The sequence below is a fragment of the Solanum stenotomum genome, chromosome 1 (genome assembly GCF_019186545.1).
Source record: "Solanum stenotomum isolate F172 chromosome 1, ASM1918654v1, whole genome shotgun sequence".
Classification (NCBI taxonomy): Eukaryota; Viridiplantae; Streptophyta; class Magnoliopsida; order Solanales; family Solanaceae; genus Solanum; species Solanum stenotomum.
In genome coordinates this window covers 19,138,408-19,157,170 of record NC_064282.1, presented here as the reverse complement: position 1 = coordinate 19,157,170, position 18,763 = coordinate 19,138,408, and the positions used below count along the sequence as shown (strand labels likewise).

The following is an 18,763-nucleotide window of genomic DNA, read 5'->3' as shown; positions in this document are numbered from 1 at the left end:
TTCTGGAAAAGAAAAATATATTGTGAAAAAGGCACACGTTTGAGTTTTCTTTAAAAATGTAACTGATGAGAAAATTAAGTGATATTTACCTTCTTTTTTAAAAAATATTCTCTCCCTTGATTTTCTCCCTTCTATAATTGTATTCTTTCAAATTAAACAAGTTAAGAAATACATAAATTAGCTATATAATAAAACTAAATTATTGACACTTCTAATAAATATTGAAAATGTGCCTAAAGGATCCTATTAAATGCTAAAATATTGACATTTTGAAAATTGTCCCAATATATCATAAATTCATAATAGCGTACATTTATAAGTAGAGTCTGAAAAGGATGATGTTATACACATAAATCTTATTTTTTTCTTGTGAAGATAGAGAGCTAGACTATTTCTGAAGCATTCTTGACCTTAATATCTCTAACCACAAATTAAAAATGCGCTTTTTCTATTTTTGATTGGTTTACGATTTTTCTATATTATAGTTAACATCTTCTTGATTTGAAAAAGTGCATATATAAGTCCAAAGCTAGCTTGAGACTTATCTAAAGAAAAATAAGGTCCAAATTAATTCATGTCTCACTTTCACTGTTTTTGAGTAAGTAAAGTACGCTCTACTAATTACAAAAACTAATTTTTCAATTTAGAATTGTTATATCCACATTCTATGGTTGAAAGCATTCACAAGGCATAATTAAGGGGTTTTTTAGGGGTAGGGGAGCAAGCCAAAATAGTGAATGTAGACATTTTTGTTCTTCATAATTAATACTAAAATCCAAAATGGAATGAATGATAATGTTTGGATCCATATCATATACGTACATCATTGTAGGAAAATAGTATTTTTATTTTTTTAATAAAGTATATGATAAAGTACTTTTTTCTCTTTCTAAAATGAAGGCAAAAATATTTTGTACCATCTATATGGCATATACAGGAAATCTAGAATCAAAAATCAAATTTATAGAAGGTCTCAAAATTAATGTCAATTATTTCATAACTACAATGACGTATATACCATTAATAAATTTTATTAGGACGATTCTTCCTTAGGATCTAACTATAAATAGTGGACTCTAAGATCCTTTTTCCAACCTGCTCCCATTTCAATTTCGAATCAAGAAGAAAACGGTTCAAATGGTACGATCCCTCCGTCACCTTAGAATGAAAGGGGAAATCTCGTAATTTTTGGTGTATGAAGATGCGTTGTTAGGTGCTCCATTTTATTTTTATTTGAAAGGAACAAACAAGTATTATACTCATATTTTGCAATCTTAAACTCTATTATTACGAAATATATCAATCGAAAAGTTTTTTCGATGACGTTGCCAACTATCAACGGTTCAACACTGAGGTTGGAGGCGTTTCACTCTCTCCGTCTCAATTCATGTTAACTTATTATATTTGGTCATTTCAATTCACGAGTTCACAAATTACCCACTAATTGAACTATTTTGGATAAGAACATAAATATAGGAATTAAGTTTGACCTTTTAGATTGGATAGATATGACTTTCTTTTACTGTATAATGTTTTCTCCATTTTTGTTGTATTAACCAACTTTTGTAATGTCACATTCGATAGGAGAAAAGTAGCATACAATACAACGACACATATATGGAAGTCGGGTAAGTAATTTTACTTCAAGACAGCTATTATTACTATGAAAATGACATAATGTGTATTCGTGTTTAAAATCCGTTATTCCCACAATCTCGTGTCACACTTTTATTTTTAGTTTGTATCAAAAATATTATCAAACTTTTTAAATTTATAAATAAATTATTTTTAAATTCTTATTTTAATTTTAATAAAAATAATAATTTATAGTCATATAACTATCTAAAAGTTGATTTAGATTATAATTTTTTTTAAAAAAAAAATCGTAAATTGGGACAAAAGAATATACTCTTTAGCTGAATAAAGGTAGATTCCTCCCTAAACTTATCTCGAAAAATCAGTTACACGCTTAAACTATTATGACAACCTATTACACACATTTACTATTTAAAAGTGAATTTATTTACCCCTGAGACGCGTAACACCACTCTCACAATATGTGGTGCATTACACTCGCTGCCACATCAGTGCCATGTCAGCGCCATGTCAGAAATTTAAAAAAGTATATTATTTTTATTTTTAATTAACTTTTCTTTTGTTTACTATATTTTACACTAATTAATCTCCAATTAATTATTAAAATTCTCTAATAATTATATTTTCTTCATAGCAAAATTACAATAAGATGAAAATTTTAACAATGGCCACCAAGAACACTAATAGAAACATGGAGCTGATTTATGGAGTGGAAAATTCTTCCGTTTCTCTCAAAAAAAACTGTCATAGCTGCAGTGGCTAAGAAACCCCCAAAATTTTATCCCGTTGATGACATTAAGAAATCTTTTGTTAACAAACACAAATCAAAACCCACAAAACCTAGATTGATGATAAGTAATTTGCTAAGCAAGCTGAGAAGAAGTCGAACAAGGAAGAGGGAGAGATTTTTGCTTAAAGAAAGAGGAGAAAAATGTGATTCATCAAAAGGGTGGGGTTGAAGAAGAAGAAGAAGAAGAACATGGTGGGTTGTGAAGAAGAAGAGGTGTGAAGAGTGAGGTGAGATCTAATTGAATTTTAATTTTTGTCTATTTTAATAAATCTGACGCACCTAACTTTATTTTAATTATTTTTCCACATCAATTTTAGGGGTAAATAAATTCACTTTTAAGTAGTAAAAGTGTGTAATAAATCGTCATAAAAGTTTAAGCGTGTAACTGACTTTTCGAAACAAGTTTAAGAGGGAATCTATGACTTTTACCCTGAATAAACAAGGCAAGCAAGTCATATATTAATTGTATCTAATTTCATTCACTGCTTAGACAAAATAATCCATAGTTTTCCAAAAGCGGAAAACAGAAGCGATTTTCGCACAAATTCATAGTATTCTTTAACAAATAATTTTTCTTATTTGTTAAATAGTTCAAAATGAATGTTTTGTAATTTTAAAGTAATTTATTGATAATTCTTTTTATTTTTTGAAATGTTAAGATTTTTATCGGTTAATTTTGATTATATTTATTTTGGTTACAAATATTGAATATGTTCAAAATATTTGTTTAGTTTGATTAAATCATCACTTTTTGTTAAATTGATTTTTTTTCATGTCATTGATTACATTCATCACATTTGTTGATATTCGTTATATTTATTAATATTTATTTTGGTTTTTTTTTTTGAACCGTCTAGGACTATATTAAAGCGCAGATAAATAATTAAATACACATATTTTATTAGTCAGTAGTTTTGAGCACACAATTTGAGCCCATAATATTGTACAAAGATGGTTTAACATTTCCTATTTAAGTTCATGCTTAATCCCAAAGCAAAGGAGTGGTGAAATATTTTTCAGAATTAGGAGGAATAAATTCCAAACTGGGAAAACCTAAAAAAAAATCTCCTCCCCTATAACGCCGCCACCCAGATCCATCTCTCCCTTTTCCTTATTGTTTCCAGCAAACCAAAATCATCAGTGCTATATCACCACAAGCCACCATACCACAACCCCGTTTCTTTCACTGGTCCGGCGAGCTCAAGCAGCCAACGAGCTCGCCAACACCCAACAAGCTTACTCCGGCAATCGATGGCCAAACGAGCTTAAGGCTTCGACCAGATTTAACAACCAGTGTTATACCCTCGTTTCTACCCTTCTCTTGCTACTACCGGCAAGGAGCTCCACGCTCCGATCGGAGCACCAACCAACCAAATGACAATGAACTTTACATCTGACTACCTAAACCTCACTGTTTCATATAGTTGCTACTCGAAGTTGTGACCAACGAACTCAAGCTGGTGCAACCAACTTACAACCCTTTTCCCCATTCTTCTTTTGTGATCCCCCCCCCCCCCCTCTATTTTACAGGTTTTTTGGTCAACGCTGATTATCAACAACAAATCAAGTTTATATCAACCTTTTATTTTCGGTGAGGTTTGCTACTCTAATGTCCTCTATTTTATTTTTGAGTCTATTTTATTTTTTATTGTTGAGAATACTTTTGCAATACTGTTTAATTTTTATGAAATTGTTGGTGAGCTCCAATTTCATTGATTTTTTATAGTGTTTTATTTTCTACATTTTGGATCTCGATAGAAAAGTTAAATCTCAACTAAACAAGTTTATTTTTTGTATTTTTGTTCAAATTTGATTAATTATTATTACATTAAATGTAGTAATACTTTTAATGTAGTAATACTTAATCAAATTTGACAAAACTACAAAGAATAAACTTGTTGAGTTGAGCTTTAACTTTTCTATCCAGATCTAAAATGTAGAAAACAAAGCACAATAGGGAAGAATCAATGAGATTAAAGTTCCATCAAAAAAACAATAATCTCATAAAATTAAACAACACTTTCAAAGCCATTCTTACTAGTAAAAAGTATAATAGACTTGAAAACAAAATAGAAATCGTCGGAGTAGAAAATTTCACCTGAAACAAAGGAATGATAAAGATCTGATTTGTTGTTAGTTAATGTAGACCAAAACACCTACAAAATGGGAAAAGAAATCACAAAAGGGGAGTGGGAAAAGAGTTATTTGTTGGTCGTGCGACCTTAAGCTCACTGGTCAGAGTTTCGAACAGTACCAAAATCGACTAATGGAATTTTGGTGGTGAGATCTAGGGTTCGTTTGTCAGTGGTTGTTTGGTGTTTCGATTCATCTGAGCGTGGAGCTCCTGACTAGTAGCAGCGTGAGAAGGAAGAAACGAGGGTAAGGCAGTGATTGTTGGGTCTGATCGGAACTTTGAGCTCGTTTGCCCACCGATTGCCGGAGTAGATTTGGTTGTGTGGTGGCGAGCTCGTTGTTTGCTTGAGCTCGTTTATTTTTTGAATAATGAAACATGTTTTAACTAATAGTTAGTGCTAGCAATATTTGCACAAAAAAAAATTCACAATGCTTTCTCTTTCAACTGAAACTGACTTCAAGGTAATTCTTATGTCATCAAAGACTTTGAACTAAATTTAACATCATGCTTCAAGTTCCCTCACCATAAAGAAAGTCTAAATTTTCCAATGTTTAAAATGTTTTGATTAGAGAACAATTTGTGAAATACGCTCACATTTAGAAAAATGTTTAACGTATGCAACTATAATACCATAGGCTTGACTTTCATGTAAAGTTTCACTAATGTGAGAACATTTTAAAATGAAATTATGTAGGGCTTTTTATTAATTTGTAGTGTAGGCTTAAGGACATGTAGGATATTCATTTAGATAGAAGTGACTTAATCCCTTCTTGAGCATTAAACTAAATTTGTGTTTTCAACTTTTGTGTCGCTTTTAGCATTTAATCCTCTGTGTTGTCCCTTCCTTTTGTACTTTTTGACTTCTTTTGAAGTTTTGCTTGTCTGAGTTTTTTCGCCCTTCTCATCGTTTTTTTTTAAGTTTCTCTTGTTTGTTTAGAGTGTTCTTCTTCTTTTGTTGAAATTTGCTTACTTGCTCTTGTACGGAAATTTTAACTATTTTTAAAGGTGTTTCTGTATTGCTGACTTTCATGGACTATGTAACCTTTATCTTTGACAAATTTAAACTTTGAATTTTTTTTTATAACTTGCACATCATCAGTGCGCTCAAGAAAATCAGGCCAAAAGAGGAACAGTGCATAGAAGCACTCAAAAAGGACAGAGGCTAAAATGTGGTTGTCCAAAGAAATGGTTTAAAGATAAAAGTGGGGACATGCTAAGGATTAATGTCATTTGATAGTCTTTGAAAGGCACAAACGGGACAAAGAAGACCTGCAATCATTTCTCAAATAAAACATTACTCAGGATTTTGCCTCAACAACATTCAGGTCGAGTTCTAGATCACAACACAATACAGTTGAATTTAATTCAAAACTAACAACCCAATGCACATGAAACAGTGAATCTAATTTTGTTCTTATCTTGAATGCATGCAAGAGAACATTTTCAAAAGTTTCAAAAATATGAATGAGACGTACCAAAAGATTCTATGATTTACCACGAAGTCAGTCCTCTCCATTGTATCACTTATTCTTTCATATGAACTTTAATTGTGTTGGCACAATCAAGTCAAAAATATAAAATAATGTATATTTTTTTGAATAAGGAATACGGAACCTCAAAGGACTGCCTACGTATCTCATTGAAATGAGAATCAGATATGCGTGGTTTGTGCAGTTATGACATAAAACATATGTTTTGAACAATAAATGATATTTTTGAAAGAAAAATAACAGAAATGAAAAATCAATGAGTCACACTGACGGGCGGACCACTCAAACTTAAAAAATATCAAACAAAAATCTCTTTTTTTTTCTTATTTTTTTAGTGAAATGTAAGACAAATAAAATTAAATATATACACTGAATATAATATCATGTACAAAAATTAATACGAAGGTATAAATCAACTCGGAGTGATGTCTCATAAATTTGGTGACTAAGAACAACATTGGTAAATTTTTTGATGACTTTCTTTAAAAATTATGCCCCAGTCTCCGATATTCAATCTTGTAGCAACAGTCTCCTTTTTGAAATTTTTGGAGGTCTCCTCAAAAAAATGTGTCCAGTTTCTAGTTTGAAATAATGAAAAGCTTACGGAGAACATGATCAAGTCGTTGTGGCGCCTACGTATCTCGTTGAAGCAGAAATCATGTCAAACATAGTTCCAATATATTGTGACTTGAATAGAGATTTAACTGAGCCTATGAATGTTCTAAAACTAGGCGACCAAGAGTGGACTTTATTTGAAAGTGGAGACTCTAGTGAATACTCGAGTTTGGCTTCGTTAACGATCGTTGACCATCTAGTGGCTAACTCACTTCGTAAGGACACCCCCCCATAAACAATTTAAATTCAACCGTTATGACTCGCATAATCGTCATTTTAGTAAAAAAAAAAATCTAGACAAAGAATATGCCATGATTCAATGGCAACATACATATAATTAAACAGATTATGAATAAATAATAAGTACAATATATATTTAAATATTCAACAAAATATACAAGACACAATGTATGACATAATAAAAGAAAAGCTTCATCAATTTGAAAAGATAAACTTATAATGGTTAGAACTTCTATATTACAAACAGAGTTGCTATTCTATTGACATTCCTAAGACGCAACATCGTGGTAACTCAAAAAGTAATTCTCTTTTTGTTTAAATTCTTTTTAAAGTTAAATTAATTAATTACTTTTTGAGTCACCATGATGTTGCGCCTTATATATATATATATATATATAATTCGGTGAATTTTTTTTATGACTATTTAAAAATTAAATAGAATAAAATGGTGAATTTAAATCTCCCTACAATTTATTGCACTTTTAGTATATTTAACATATAAATAATTTATTTACAATATTAAAAATACTTAATTAAGATGAATGTGATATCAAAAGACTAAATTGTATTTGAGTGTAGGTCTTCTATACTTTCTCCGATTCACTTATTTATTACTCAAGTCGAAAAGCTTTTATTTAAAATATTCATTGTTTTAGAAAATCAATAAGGTTCTAGACTTCTAGTTACTCCTTGGTCCCTCCCATCCTTTTTAGCTCTTTTTTTTTTTCTCTTTTCAAAAAAATATTGATTTAGTGTTTATTTTACTAAATAAATCATCTCTAGTAATTATATATATTTGAAATTTAATTTTGACTATAATGATTCAAAAAGTTCAGAAACTATTACTTAATAATAAGAGCATAATGTAAAGTGTAATTAATTATCTTCAATTTATTAAAATAATTAAATAATATTTTTTTAATATAATAAATAAATTAAAAGGAACGAATTAAAGAGCCACACTTGAATTGTTTACTTCTTACTCCATAAAGTCTCAAGGGTATAAGTATAAAAAAAATCAAATGTGAAACAATTTACAACTTTCCCTAATTCAAATACCTAACACGAGATTAATGCTCATCGTAATCCCTTCGTCATATTTCATTAATAATTTTCGTTATAATATTTTAATAAGTGNCAAAAACTATACAAAAAGTACTATAAGTTGCAATTTTTTGCATATCAATATGATGAAAATATACATCGTAAAATGTTGGTCAAAGTTCTTATTGTTTGACTCTAAAAAAGGAAACCATGACAATTAATTGTGGACGGAGGGAGTACAACTTTCCCTAATTCAAATACCTAACACGAGATTAATGCTCATTCTAATCCCTTCGTCATATTTCATTAATAATTTTCGTTATAATATTTTAATAAGTGATATCATCAGATATTTTATTTTATCAACTAGACGAATTATCGTCAATGTAAATGTGTTCCCATTTTAAATTGNCCCCCCCCCCCCCCCCCCCCAAAAAAAAATATTAAACAACCCAGTCATACTGCAAATTAAATATTTTGTAACAATTGATATCAAGAATTTTTGGCCTTCCTAATTCAAAATTTTGCTATAGATAGATGGTCATTAATTAAAGGATTCTTCAAATTTGTTTCTTTTTTTAAAGCTTGAAGCTTGAGATATCTGAATTAAGTCCTTTGTTTTTTAAAGTTTGAAATTTGAGTTATCTATTCAACAATGAAAGAATCTTATTCATCTCTCAGCATACTCCTTAGTATTCGTTCCATAAATTTGTTACGTTTTTAGAAAAAGAAAAAAACAATAATCTCAAGATCCACGAAAAAAGTGATTTTGAGGCCAAAAAATAGTTGTTGAGTTCTTTTAAAATTTTAAAGTTTATTCGAAATTTTATTTACCCTTTCCCCTCATCAAGTACACACCTGAATTTGAAATGCATGCTCATTATGAAGAGATTGTTTGTAATATACGGAAAAATTATATTAAATAATAAATAGTTACTTTCGTTGTTGTTATTATTATTTATCTGCATTGATGGATCTTCATAACTAATCATATTTTAATGAATTGTAGTAATTGATAATTGCGTTATTAGTAGTTTTTATTAAAAAGGAGAGGAAGTATTGAAAACCCTCGTGATTTGGCACAACTTATTAGTTTTGATCCCAAACTATTGACCGCTTTAAAAATAATTTTTTACTTGACTAACTAAACTCAAATACACTCTAGTAGGAGCATGGAACTTTTAATAAAAGTCGAGAGAAGTGTTGAAGACACTCAAAAATTTGGGAAGAATTTAGGGGTGTATTTCACTCATGTTGCAAGATTGAAGATGTATTTAAGTTTAGTTAGTCAAGTAAAAAGGTATTTTTAAGGCTGTAAATAATTCGAAGATAAAAATAATAATTTAACCAAGTTTAGAATATTTTTAATTTATGACCAAACACTAACTTAACCAATTAAACCCGCATATACGTTTAATGACCTCATTAGTTAGCTGAAAAAGAAAGCCACATTTAGGGTATGACCTAACAATACCAAACAACATAAATAAAATCTATTACAAGTTGCTAAATAGATGCTGATCGCATGTTTTAAGGTCCATTATCTAATTATTTTAGTGTTAATTGATTCCGTCACATGCATCATATTATTGCTTCTGACTCACTTCCAGCTATTCATTACAACACAATTCTTTTTTTAAAAGATCAAAATCTGATCAAACTTGCAGACGTTTTTTTTTTGGGCCAATTATTATTTTATATGTTGTATAAATAAGCAAATGAAATATCTCTGTCATTACGTACTTAGACTTTATTTTATAATTAGAAAATTTCTAGGGAACAGAAAAAAAATCATTCCTCATTTATTTATTTCATTGTTAAGTGTTAACTTCTAATTACGTGTCTAATTTGTAGATTACACGTTCAAGTAACCAATCAAGTGTCAGAGATTCTCTTTAATTAGTATCTCTACTTGTCATACACTCTTAGCTTAGTTTGCAAAAAGATATTTTACTAATATATAAAGCAAACCATTAAAGTGGAACATATTAGAATAAAAATAGAATTAGCTAAGCCCATCTATTGTCTTAAAATAGGGGTAAGATTTATTGTACATGTTTTTTTTACATATCTTATTTATTAAGTTATGACTTATGAGATTATATTAAATATGTTATTGTCCTTTCTTTTGGTTAATCTCTTAAATCATTGTTCTTTCTAAAATTTTAGCTTCAAAAAGTGATCTTTTACTCCGTACTTCTCTCTTTTTATTTAATTAAAAAAAAGATGTATTTTACCAATAATTTAACTTTTATTTTTTTATTTTTCCTTAAATCAGATGGTTTGTACGACACACACGTTTATATCTTTTTTTATAAACTACTCATTAATTTTAAAAATTCCTTTTTAAATTTCATGCTCAACTAAACACCAGCCATAAATTGTGAAGAGGGAGTATCTATTTTATTTATGTTGATGAATTGTGAAACAGTAATTACACAGAATATTAAGTGTGATAATTTTATATAAAAAATAATAATAATCAAATACTACTACTCATCAAATATGATATTGGATATACTAAACCTTAATACATAAGTTTTTTCCCAACCACACACATAAAAAAGAATAAGAATTTGTTCCAATGGCCAAACAAATCCTACGTGTGATTGACAGAGAAAGAAAGAGAAAGCTAAAATAAAATTTTAAAAATATTAATTATGTGAAACAATAATTGAGATCAATGCCGTTGATTCTATTGACCACGTTAATATTGCGACACCTCCTCATGACATAGAACATGGAACAAATCCCTCTTCGACAAATCAAAACGCCACGTGTGAAGGAATATTTTAAAATTTATACGACACACTTTTCTTTCTAATCGATATCAATAATTATCACTCTATTTAATAATACTATCAATATTTTATCTGAATTCTCCTTCAGTATAACTAAGTTGATTTAGAGAATAGTCATCCACGGAATCGATTTTCTTAATGCCTTCTGAGTCAAGTATGTTGAATATTGCTCGTCTAGTAATTTTGACCCTTAATTTATTCTTTATTTTTTTTCTTTGTCTACGCCACGTGTGCAGGAGAAGTTACTGACATGACGAGGATAGACGTGTAACTGCAAATCCTAAAAATAAAATAAAATAAATAAAATAAGCTGCCCGACGGGTACGGTCAGATGAATTCGGGCAGCGGGTAGAGAAAGACTTTGAAAATTGAGCCCGCATGTCTTAAGCTGGTCCCTTTGATTGGGTCCCACCAACTTCAATGTTTTTAACTGGCTGTGTTCTAATCATGGAAGGAAAGGTGGGGCCCATGATGTGTTGTATTGTGGGACCCATGAGGCCCTGTGATGACACAGCTCCAATGTGGGAGGAAAGAAAAATGACACAGCAAAAAATGGAGCTTCTCTAGAGAAATCATGGAAAAAGTCATTATTTTTTCTTTTTATCCTTTTTAATAGTAGAGTTTTTTTTTTTTGCTTTTTGCTAGTTTGGTCCTATAGTTATGGAAAATTTTGTTACTGTTCAGTTAGTTGTCTGTCTGAACTTTAATTTTATTGATAAAGATTTGATTTTTCGTAAAATGAGTCTTGAGATGCTTGAAACTAATAATACTTTGTAGTACGGCTACTTTATGTACTTAAGGAAGAAAAAAAGCATGCTATAAGAAAATAGTGTATATTGTAATACTAGTAAATTTGCAACAAAAAGCAATTCTCATAGTACTAAAGAAGAGAAAAACATACACCAGAAATTGAATAAAATATCAAAGTTAATGCACTTGTCAATAATATGAGGGAAGTTTTTGTCCTAAAAAAAGTACAAATTGAGAAAAAGTAGTCTTGTTTGCTGTCACAACCAAATTGGCTTATGCAATATACTTCCTTTATTCCACCCACTGGATTCTCAAAAACAACTACTGGTTTTTCCTTTTTTTTCTTTTTCTTTTTGCCATCTTTGCTCCCTCAAGTCCTAGAAATACTACCATTTAGTACTAATATTTTACTCAAGGGGTCCATCAACATCCTCCGTCACAATTTATACAACAAATATTTATTTATCGTCTCAGTTTATGTGAGACAAGACAGTCCTTTAACTATTTGATAAATGGTGTATAGACCCAATTAATTTTATTAATTTATTAGGCTCTTTCAGTTGGGCAACAATATAAATAATAGAATTTGGGCATCCTTTGGCCTCCTCCCAGAATCTACTCTTCTCATTCTTCTCTGCTCTTATCAATCAATCATTCATCTCAGCAAGATCCAGTTTCCTTCCTTACACAACAAACCCAATTTTTCCCTTTTTAAATCTCTTCATACAGAAAGAAGAAAAAATGAATGCTGCACTATACTACACTGGATGTGAAGAAAACTACCAACCCCATTTTCTTGATACTTGTTCTCTTTGCCAAAGAACCTTAGCTCACAACCATGACATCTTCATGTACAGGTTGGTATAATTTTCTTCTTCTTTTTTTTCCAGTTCAGTCATATGAACAGTTTAAATCATGGATCCAACTCTGTTATGATTTATATATATTATAACAACAATTATTATAACAACACAAGTGGAGTTTGGGGATTGTAAATCAAGAAAGATCTAGACCCCTGTTTTTTAGTTTTTTTTTGAGATAAAAGCGATCTGATGGGAGTGATTTTTTTTGTTTTTGTTTTGATTACAGAGGGGATACACCATTTTGTAGCCAAGAATGCAGACAAGAACAGATAGAAATGGATGAAGCTAATGAAAGAAAATGGAAAATTGCTGCAGCAAAGAGATCTTCAAGAACAAAAACAGAGACTCCCACAACTAAAGAAACTGATGCAAATAAAGCTGTACGAAATGGCACGGTTGCAGTCGCTTGATGATGATCAACGAAGCTATAAGCCGAAATAATAACAATAAAAAGACAGAAAATGGGCTTCTGATTTAGGATATCAAGTAAAATAAGGAGTACAGAAATCTTATGTAAAAATATGATCGGAATCACAAAGAGAGTGAATCCATCAAACAATTTTGTTGAATTTTTTTTTCGGTTTTTAATTTACGTTTTGTCAAATATTGTGGAGTGTCTGTAAAAATGGGCGTCCATATATGGAATATGAGATCTCTAGCTTTTTGTAATCTACTGTTTCATCCTTCTTCTCATAATCTTCAGCTGATCCAAATAAGCAAAATAGGAAGACATTCTAAGTTTTCATGTTGATTTTTCTTGAGTTACAAGCTTTGTCGGTCACTCAATTTTTGATAATTAAACTTTATAATCACTTAATTTTTAAAAAAAGTTACTAACTTTATTTTCTTTTTCAAAATTCACTCAACTTTGCCAAATTAATTTTCATAGTTAAAGTTAGAGAAATGTTTAATAGCCAGAAAATTAAAAAAATTATAATATTTTTTTAATTTTAAAATAAACTGATTTTTTTCGTATTTTTTAGTTAAAATATATTAAAATTAAAAGGGTAAAAATGTTTAAAAAGGTCGTTTTTTGAAAAAACAAAACAAAGTTGAATGATTAGGAAGGTTAATTACTCGAAAGTAACCTTCTAACTCTAATTTCTGTAGAGATTATGTAACTTTTAATTATATTATTATTATTATTATTATTTTTACTAGATGTTAGATATCCACTTTGAAATTCTCATATATTTTAATTTACGTCATAACTATTGATATTGATATGGTTACTCTAGCCACACATACAATTTGATGGAGGTATTTTAGGGGATCCCATATTTTAGAGGCCGATCTATAACAAATTTTAAAGGATTGTTTAATTTGAAACTAGGATTCATGTTTATATTATTAAAATTAAAATCATAGCTTGGATATTTTGTTTCATCTTTTATATGAAATAAGTTATCTAGATTATAATCTTACTACTACTATCGATTTTAGCTAAAGCATCCCATCAAATATAGAATAAATTTTAATTGGGATAAGCTACTAAAGCTCTTGACCCAAACATTTATCACTTTAGATTTTAATACGTATGCACATAAAAAGTTCTTTTTACACAATGTGTTATAATAAAATTAGATTTCATTGTTTACCTACTCAGTATGTGAATGTGTACTATCTAAGTACTTTCACAATGCTAGCGTAATGGGTTAGGTTGACCCACCAAAAATAAAGCAGAATTATTAGTGGAAAAAGTAAAATTAAAAAAAAATTATCACTAGAAAAAGCAAAAAGGAAAAAGAGATTATACAAAATAAAAAGTTGCTCATTGATTTGCAGCTCCGCTTATTCAAATGTGAATTGGTTCGAGGAATATTATTACTTATTTTTTTCCTAATTTTTAGACCAACTTTTCATAGTGGAAAATGAGTTTTGTCCATTATTCTCAACCCACACAACATTCAAGTAAAAATGAACTTTTTTCTACGCACAAATGCTTTCTCTATCCCTATTTACTTGATTTTCCGTTTTACTTGTTATTTTTAACAAATCAAGAAAGACATTTTTTTTCTATTATAGCCTTAATTTATTAACATTGCGTTAATATCTTTGAAAAATATAGTGAGTAAATATATTTAGAACTCCATCAACTAATAGGATTAAAATGATAAATTTATTGCACTCATCATTATTTTCTTAATAGGTATGTCAAGTCAAAACTAATTACTTGTTTGTCCTAATTTGATCACTTGACTATCTTGTATCATCACATTAATTTGTAACTACTCCCTCTGTTCAACAATAATTGTCCTCGATCCTATGTGAAAATGAAGGAAAGGAATTAATGGAGAGCCACCTAAAGTATTGCATTGCATTATTAACTTTAAAAAAAATGTAGATCTAAAGTATAATATTATTATGGGTAAAATATTTGCCATTAATCCTAACTTGCTTATCTCAATATTTGCCCTTCCTAACCTATTTTCTTAATTTGGGGTAGTGGAAGCAAAAGGAAGGAGGAAATATTAGGTAGCAATCGAACTCTCATAAAGGTTCAGACTTCGGATAAATCAACCAGATGAGCTGTTAAAATTTATTTTCACATTCCTAACTTGCTTATCACTTTAGCACTGTATTGCTCCTATCACATATTGTCCAGGTTCACTGAACCACAACTTTCCTTTTTTTTTTAAAAAAAAAAAAATCTGGACCAAATTGTCAGTCAATTATTTATGGAGTAATTTTTTTAGTGAGGGAATAAACTTCAAAGTGAGGCTACCTAATTGCTATATAAAACAAATCAACTATATAATTAAATTGCGATAAATGTATTACTAATATTAATAATGTGGTTTAGGTGACACCCCAAAGGAAACAGTCATATATACATACTCCATTCATTTCATATTAGTTTAACTAATGTTGACGTGATATATTTTCTAAGAGTTTTAATTAGAGTTTTAGAAGTTTGAAAAAATAATGGCAAAAATAATTTTCTCACAAATATTTTTTATACCTTGACTCAGAATATTATATTGTTTTAGTATTGATAAACATTTTCCAAATTGGTTAGCCTAACAATTGTTAGTACTATTCAAACACATTAATTTATTTATTTGAAAAACAAACAAAAGATACTTTTAAAATAAGCTATATTTGAAAATTTAATCAAATATGTTCTTAGTTTCTCATTAGGAGCATCGCCAAACATATCAATATTACAAGAGTAGTAGGTAGCTATAATATAATGTTTTAAATGTGTATTTTGTCCTACAACTTGAAGAACAATAGTAGCCAAATTACAAGTGGCAAATAGAGACAATAGAAAAAATTTGAATCACTATATATGTGTGAATTGAGTTGTTTTCTCGACAAGTATAAAGAGAAATATTGAGTTAATTGACCAGTTCTAAAGGAAAATTCATATCTAAATATTGGGACCGAGCTAAAAATTAACAAATAAATACAATATAATTTAATAACTTTTGTTTATATTCAGTATATGTAAAAAACTCATGGATATATAAAACAAATAAATTAAAACACTATTATTAATACCACGTATCACTATTCAAGTGGTGGATAGAGACAACAGGAAAAGCTTCAATATATGTGTGAATCGAGTTGTTTTCTCAACAAGTATAAAGAGAAATATTGAGTTAATTGACCAATTTTAGATGAATTTTTTTATTTAAATATCGAGGTCGAGCTGAAAGTTAATAAACTAATTCAATCTAGCTTAATAATTTTTGTTCATATTTAGTATTGTTAGAAACTCATGATATATATAAAACAAATAAATCATAACACAATTATTAATACCACATATCACTATTCAAGTGACAAATAGAAACAACAAGAAAAACTTCAATCTGTGTGAATCAAGATGTTTTCTCAATAAGTACCAAGAGAAGTATTGAGCAATTGACCAATTCTAGAGGAAAATTCATATATAAATATCAGGACTGAGGTAAAAGTTAACAAACAAATTTGATCTAACTTAATAATTTTTGTTCATAATCAGTATTTGCGAAAACTCATTATATATATAAAACAAATAAATCAAAACACAATTATTAATACCAGATATCACAATTCAAGTGGTAGATAAAGACACTAGAAAATAATTTTCTCACAAATATTTTTTATACCTTGACTCAGAATATTATACTGTTTTACTATTGATAAACATTTTCCAAATTGGTTAGCCTGACAATTGTTAGTACTATTCAAACACATTAATTTATTTATTTGAAAAACAAACAAAATATACTTTTAAAATAAGCTATATTTGAAAACTTGATCAAATATGTAATTAGTTTCTCATTAGGAGCACCGCCAAACATATCAATATTACAAGAGTAGTAGGTAACTAAATATAATGTTTTAAATGTGTATTTTGTCCTACAACTTGAAGAACAATACTAGCCAAATTACAATTGGCAAATAGAGACAATAGAAAAAATTTGAATCACTATATATGTGTGAATTGAGTTGTTTTCTCGACAAGTATAAAGAGAAATATTGAGTTAATTGACTAGTTCTAAAGGAAAATTCATATCTAAATATGGGGACCGAGCTAAAAGTTAACAAATAAATACAATCTAATTTAATAACTTTTGTTTATATTCAGTATATGTAAAAACTCACGGATATATAAAACAAATAAATCAAAACACTATTATTAATACCACATATCACTATTCGAGTGGTGGATAGAGACAACATGAAAAGCTTCAATATATGTGTGAATCGAGTTGTTTTCTTAACAAGTATAAAGAGAAGTATTGAGTTAATTAACCAATTTTAGATGAAATTTTTTATTTAAATATCGAGATCGAGCTGAAAGTTAATAAACTAATTCAATATAGCTTAATAATTTTGTTCATATTTAGTATTGTTAGAAACTCATGATATATATAAAACAAATAAATCATAACACAATTATTAATACCACATATCACTATTCAAGTGGCAAATCAAAACAACAGGAAAAACTTCAATCTGTGTGAATCAAGATGTTTTCTCAACAAGTATCAAGAGAAGTATTGCGCTATTGACCAATTCAAGAGGAAAATTCATATATAAATATCAGGACTGAGGTAAAAGTTAACAAACAAATTTGATAATTTTTGTTCATATTCAGTATTTGCGAAAACTCATTATATATATAAAACAAATAAATCAAAACACAATTATTAATACCAGATATCACAATTCAAGTGGCATATAAAGACACCAGAAAAAACTTCAATATTTGTGTGAATCAAGTTATTTTCCAATAAGTATGAGGGAAGTATTGAGTCAATTGATCAATTCTAGAGGAAAATTCACATTTAAATATCGGGATCAAGCTAAAAGTTAACAATTAAATTTGATCTAACTCAATAACTTTTGTTTATATCGCTATTCTACTACTAATAATTTTTAAATTTTGACTCGGTCTCAATCTGAATCTATAGGCATCACCTGTCACAATATTATACTAATTTAAACCTAACTGCTGGCTATTGAATATTATTGAAGATTGTAATTAATGTATTAATCATGTTTTAGATTTAGTAAGTCAACTAATCCATTAATTAGTTAGAAGCTGTTAATTAGTTAGATTAGTTAGTTACATTCTTTCTAGAAGATTCCAATGCAAATGTTATGCTCGTGTATATATACCCCAACTGTAAATGAAAGCATTTTACTTTTCTCATTTCAATAGAAATACATTTTTCTTTTTTTTCTCTGTATTCAATTCAGTTTGAGTTCCGCCATTGATGCAGTTTTGATATGGTATCAGAGCGAATGTTCGCTAATTTCGATCGAGCTATCTCGATCTAATCCATCTCATCGAGTTATCTCGATTTATGCAGTATTTCTATTTATGTTTCTTCTTCTTTCTTTCCTGAATCGAAATCATGGTTGTTGGTGAAAGTCCGTCTGCTTCTAAAGGTGTCACCATTACTAACAATAATTCAACAAGTGCTCTGTATGTACATCCCTCAGATAGCCCAGGGATGATTTTTTTTCCTGTTCAATTCGATGGAGCAGGTTATCGATCATGGAGAAGAGAAGTGATGCGAGATTTGTCAGTGAAAAACAAACTCGAATTCATCGATGGAAGCTGTGTGAAGCTAGCCGCGAATTCATCCATGTCATGCCAATGGCAGAGGTGCGCGACATGGTAACATCCTGAATTTTGCATTCTCTGACCAAAGAGATTTCGGATAGTGTAGAATATGTCAACGATTATGTGGAATTGTGGAAGGAACTAGAAGATTGCTATGATCAGACAAACGGAGCTAAGTTGTATCAAATTCATAATGAAATCAATGATCTCACATAGGGGGTTCTCGACATCACTGTTTACTACACGAGGATGACGAAATTTTGAGAAGAACTAAGCACATTGAACATGAAAAATCAGTGTAGTTGTATCTGTGTGTGGGGTGCCAAGGATAATATGCATAAAGCAGAACAGGATTGTCGATTAATTCAGTTTC

General features: G+C 29.3%; 1 protein-coding gene across 1 annotated transcript; it reads left to right on the top strand.

Annotated features, from left to right (window-relative positions):
- Positions 1-12,062: 12,062 nt before the first annotated feature.
- LOC125875726 (FCS-Like Zinc finger 3) lies at positions 12,063-12,992 on the top strand. Its single transcript, XM_049556753.1, has 2 exons — positions 12,063-12,317; positions 12,550-12,992. The coding sequence occupies exons 1-2, from the start codon at positions 12,202-12,204 to the stop codon at positions 12,731-12,733; spliced, it is 300 nt and encodes a 99-aa protein (XP_049412710.1). The 5' UTR covers positions 12,063-12,201; the 3' UTR covers positions 12,734-12,992.
- The last annotated feature ends 5,771 nt before the right edge of the window (positions 12,993-18,763 follow it).